A 5,198-nucleotide genomic window follows, 5' to 3' on the forward strand; every position below is an offset into this window, starting at 1 on the left:
TCACTCATCATGAGTTTTATTACTTGATACAACTCAATGCACTTGCCAGTAGTTCTACGGTATATTGTTTATCAAATCCATATCAACCATGCGTAGGCATGCATGCGTACGCATGACCCCTCCTTAGCGTGGTACGTGAAATCTTTCAAGTTATACGCTGGGGTTTCAATGGCTTCTGGGTGTAGATAATTCAACCACGTCATACGTGGTGATTTCACGTACAACGTGAGGGTCTTCACTACACCAACTTGAGTAGGATCATGTGTCAATACTTCAATTTCTTGCACCAAACTTTTAGGAATGTTCATGCCTGTCACAAAGAAGATAGTAACTACATCTCCCTGTTTGATTTCATGTCAATTTTTCATGCATACACTACAAGAAAATAAGCTTTCTGTCACGCTATTAAAGCGTGCCGAAAAGTACAAAAAAAAATGTACCAATAGCTTTTCGCCACGCTTTTTGAACTATCGGCACGCTTTTGAAAAGGTCACATCCGCCAGCGTGCCGGTTACTCTATCGCCACGCTTTTGTAGATCTATCGGCACGCTTTATTTTTTGCCACGCTTATATCTCTTGCTACGCTTTAAAAGGGTACCGAAAAGTTCACATATCACCATGCTTTTGAAGTGTTCCCAAAAAATTAGTTTTGGATACACTTCAAAAATGTGCCGATAGAGAAAGATAAGGCTACGCTTTTAAACGTACGTAGAAATGAACCTATTGCCATGCTTTTAAAGCGTGGCTATATCCTTATTAAATTAAAAAATGATATTTACTTTTACATGCACTCTCTAATACACTCCAAAAATAATAAAAAAAACATTGACAAAAATATATGATTGTCATTTAAAAAAATTAATAAAAATTAGTATTACATTTATAAAATTCAAACCAAATTAGCCATGTCATCTCTATACACGCAACGACAGTGTACATGAAATTTACAAACATAAACAAAAATAAATTTTTAGGAAGAGAATTAAGAATGTCATTGAATCACCCTAAGCTTGTACTAGGCCTTCCTCGGATAAAGCAACCACATGGAAAGCTCCACAATACACTTCACGAATAATCTGCATGTATAATCATATGAAAAACGAAAAAACAAACAGTAAGCAAATTATAAAATAATTTGCCATGATATTAAAGAAAGGAATCATAAAAAATATATAAGATTTGTAACAAGGGTGTGTCACATCTTGATCTTGAAATATGTAACATGCACAAGTTGATCACATGCAATTTGCCACCACTATTCCTGAGAGATAATTCTAAAGATATGCATATAAATTTCTCAGTTCAACCATTTTGTATAATTTTATAACAATATTTGGAATATCTTAGAATAAGTTGCAAATAGATAGTAACCATATCATCCTAGCACGGAAGGAAAGCAATGTGACATACCAATTCTGGAAATAAATAGGGTATGAAATGTCCAAGTGCAGGCCAATTGCAACAGCAATACATAACAAAGGCTCAAGCATCTCTCTATTAATATCCGAAATAAAAATAAGTTTGTATCAAAATCACCAAGACCAATTTATCCCCAACTTCTATCAATCTTTCAATATCCCAAAAAAAACATAACCAATAATATAACAGGAAAACAAGTGGATTCTTATCAAGCGGTCACCGAATTCATACTTAATTAAATAGCCACTAAGAGCCACCAATTGTGTGTTCCTTAATCAAATATCACCGAATTCATACTTAATTAACAAACAATAAAATAAGTGGTTTTTTATTAAGTGAGGATGATGAAATTAATGATAATTCCTTTTATTTTCAAAACCCTTTGATAAACAAAAAAGGCTTGAATATCTAAATAAACACGTTAAAAAGCTTTATGACAATATATTAAAAATATGATTCCTGTTTGTCTAAGCTAATGCTTAAAATAGTTTTGTATAGATAATTGGAGCAGTGTGTTTAATGCCACTTACCCAAAGTGCTGGTAAGGCACATAACCTTCTCCATGGCCCTCCATCAGCACCTCTCATCTCCAAATACCTCTTCAGCCTGACCTGAAAGGAATAATGGTAAAAACAGTAGCATAACTAGAAAATTCTTTAAAACCATTGCAAAAGCAACAAATACCAACTAAATAGAGAAATAAAAAAGTTCAAAAGTTCAAAATTATTACTACCAATACAAGAGCTTTATTTGTCATGAATTGAACTGATTAATTTTCTTTCAGAAGATATTCATTTCACCATCTTCAAATCAGCATTGCTCAAGGATAAATCAGCTCAACGATCGTCACACATCTCACCTGTACAGTACATGTTCTGAACATTATGCCAAGACCAAGGGAACCAACTTTGGTATAAAAGCAAGTAATTAAAGCACTAAACATAAGAAAGAAGAACGGTCACTGTTCAATTACTATATCAAATAGGCCCAACTATTTTGCCTCCCTTAGTATGAATTGCTAAGCTATGAAGAAAAGGCGGGTTATCAATGGTGATTAAGGAATCAATTAGTAATCTCTCGTATAAAGATATTTCAGAAATAAAAGCTTATATGCCCTGAAACTTGAACTAGCAAGGTAAAAGTCATTCTAGCATGTTACACAATGTGAGGTTATGGTGGAACAAGTATATACATTTCCAAATCCACTCACCCAAACAACAACAACCCCCCACCCACACACACACACACAAAAAAGGAAAAAGAAAAAAAAACCATGTGCAAATTAAGTTACGAAGCCATGTGGGCAAATTTCCCTAAACAAAAATAGCAGTTTACATGTTTGAGTCTACATGAATTAAGGTTGTTTCAGTAATTTCATTGCTCAATAAGTTAATGAATATATGCAGCTGCAAAATATGACAGTTATTATATACTAATTACAAAAATGAATAAACCCTACCAAACTCATTGACAAGTTGACTATGACAGACCCAGGCCATTCCATTACATAAATTAGCTGGGTCGTTCATGTGCTCAAAAATGTCATCACAGGAAGGTTTTCATTCTAGAGAAAGCTGAGAAAGTTTTGCATTTTCAGCCAGTTCATGCACTTAAAAAGATGAGGAGAAAGAGAAACTACATTTGGCATTATAGGTATGTCTTTGATTCCCCACTTTGGCTGGAAGCCCATCCCCAAAAATCCAATCCCCATTTCCTCTGGAACAGCTTTAACCTAGATATACAAGTTTTCAAAAATAATTAACAGACCTGAAAGAAATATCGAGGTCACTTACCTGATTACAAGAAAATCAAACACAATGAACTAAACAAAACAGGTGGCTGTCAATTATGTTACAATAAAAATAATGCATAGTTAAGATGACAACATCCAAAAAAATATCAGGCCAATTTCTCCAATGAAATAACAGCAGATTACTTTAGATGTATCCCATAACAAGAATGCACAATTAACCTGATATTGGTGTGAATTAACTTCAGCACAAGTCTGATGCAAGGTTTCAAGAGGGGCTCCACTAAGCTCAAACTGACCACCTGGCTCCAATGATATGCTCTGCTTCCCCTGATTCACAAACAGCAAACCAAAGCATAGCATCAAGTCTCCAACAATAAAGAAAAACATTGGGTTGAATGCTTGAATGGATAGCCATCTTAACAAACAAATTACATTTTAAATCTCCCAAAGAGAGAAAAAAAAGAAAAAAAGAAAGGATAGAAGTTTAACATTCTCATTCGCTCAAATAATAGCTTACTTGTTTGAGTCCAATAATTTTATCACCTTCCATTATCTTATCCCACTCAAATCTCTCAGCAATGCCATTCAACAACTCTGTTATTTGCTCGTACTTCATTGGACGCAAGCTTCCAAACTCAAAGCCGAACTTCTCATGTTCAGTACCTATCCTGCAAGACTACACGAATAAATACTCTCCGATAAAAACACAAACCACTTATCCCATAAGGACGTAACATACGGTTCACGTTTGGTAACATCAAGAACTAAAGAAACTTAATAAGGTGCCATAAAAATTGCAAAATGACCGGTTGGGACACAGCCTTCTAATCCCTACAAGCGAAGAGGCTATTTTCATGATTTGAACATGCGATATTCAGGCCACAATGCAGTAACCTTACCATAGCACTAACGCTCTACAACCACAGTCCACAAAGAAAAAAAGAACAACCTAATATGGCTACTGATGAGCAGATAATTTATACGCTTTTTGGCATTGTTTTTAGTATGTTTTTAGTAGGATCTAGTTACTTTTAGGGATATTTTTATTAGTTTTTATGTTAAATTCACATTTCTAGACTTTACTATGAGTTTGTGTGTTTTTCTGGGATTTCAGGTATTTTCTGGCTGAAAATTGAGGGACTTGAGCAAAAATCAGATTCAGAGGTTGAAGAAGGACTGCTGATGCTGTTGGATTCTGACCTCCCTGCACTCAAAGTGGCTTTTCTAGAGCTACAAAACTCCAAATGGCGCACTCTCAACGGCGTTGGAAAGACGATATCCAGGGCATTCCAGCAATATATAATAGTCCATACTTTGCCCAAGTTTAGATGACGAAAAAGGGCGTTAAACGCCAGTTCTACGCTGCAGTCTGGAGTTAAACGCCAGAAACACGTCACGAACCAGAGCTGAACGCCAAAAACACGTTACAACTTGGCGTTCAAATCCAAAAGAAGCCTCTGCACGTGTAAACTTCAAGCTCAGCCCAAGCACACACCAAGTGGGCCCCGGAAGTGGATTTATGCATCAATTACTTACTTCTGTAAACCCTAGTAACTAGTTTAGTATAAATAGGACTTTTTACTATTGTATTTACATCTTTGGATTATCTTTTGATCTATTGATAACGTTTCGGGGCTGGCCATTCGGCCATACCTGAACCTTCATTACTTATGTATTTACAACGGTAGAGTTTCTGCACTCCATAGATTAAGGTGTGGAGCTCTGCTGTTCCTCATGATTTAATGCAAAGTACTACTATTTTTCTATTCAATTCAACTTATTCCGCTTCTATGATATCCATTCGCACCCAAGAATATGATGAATGTGATGATTATGTAACGCTCATCATCATTCTCACTTATGAACGCGTGCCTGACAAACACTTCCGTTCTACATGCAAACAAGCTAGAATGAATATCTCTTGGATATCTAATACAGGGGACCGAGTCCGAGTTATTAGTGTCTTCGTGGTATAAGTTAGAACCCGTGGATGGCCATTCCTGAGATCCGAAAAGTCCAAACCTTG

The 5,198-nt window shown here is 35.7% G+C and overlaps 1 protein-coding gene across 9 annotated transcripts; it reads right to left on the reverse strand.

Moving 5' to 3' along the window:
• Positions 868 to 4,079, reverse strand: LOC110264267 (glutamate--cysteine ligase, chloroplastic-like). 9 transcript variants are annotated; one of them, XM_021106008.1, is made up of 6 exons: positions 3,690 to 4,079; positions 3,392 to 3,499; positions 3,059 to 3,151; positions 2,153 to 2,278; positions 1,950 to 2,025; positions 868 to 1,076 (listed from the first exon to the last, which is right to left on the reverse strand). In XM_021106008.1, exons 1-4 carry the CDS (start codon positions 3,786 to 3,788, stop codon positions 2,240 to 2,242), a joined length of 339 nt encoding a protein of 112 aa, XP_020961667.1. In that variant the 5' UTR covers positions 3,789 to 4,079; the 3' UTR covers positions 868 to 1,076; positions 1,950 to 2,025; positions 2,153 to 2,239. The 9 variants fall into 9 exon arrangements, with proteins under 9 accessions (XP_020961667.1, XP_020961665.1, XP_020961664.1 ...); XM_021106006.1 differs by having other exon boundaries at positions 1,950 to 2,030; positions 2,150 to 2,278; XM_021106005.1 differs by having other exon boundaries at positions 869 to 1,076; positions 1,950 to 2,030; positions 3,690 to 4,078.

The sequence above is a fragment of the Arachis ipaensis genome, chromosome B07, assembly GCF_000816755.2.
Source record: "Arachis ipaensis cultivar K30076 chromosome B07, Araip1.1, whole genome shotgun sequence".
NCBI lineage: Eukaryota > Viridiplantae > Streptophyta > Magnoliopsida > Fabales > Fabaceae > Arachis > Arachis ipaensis.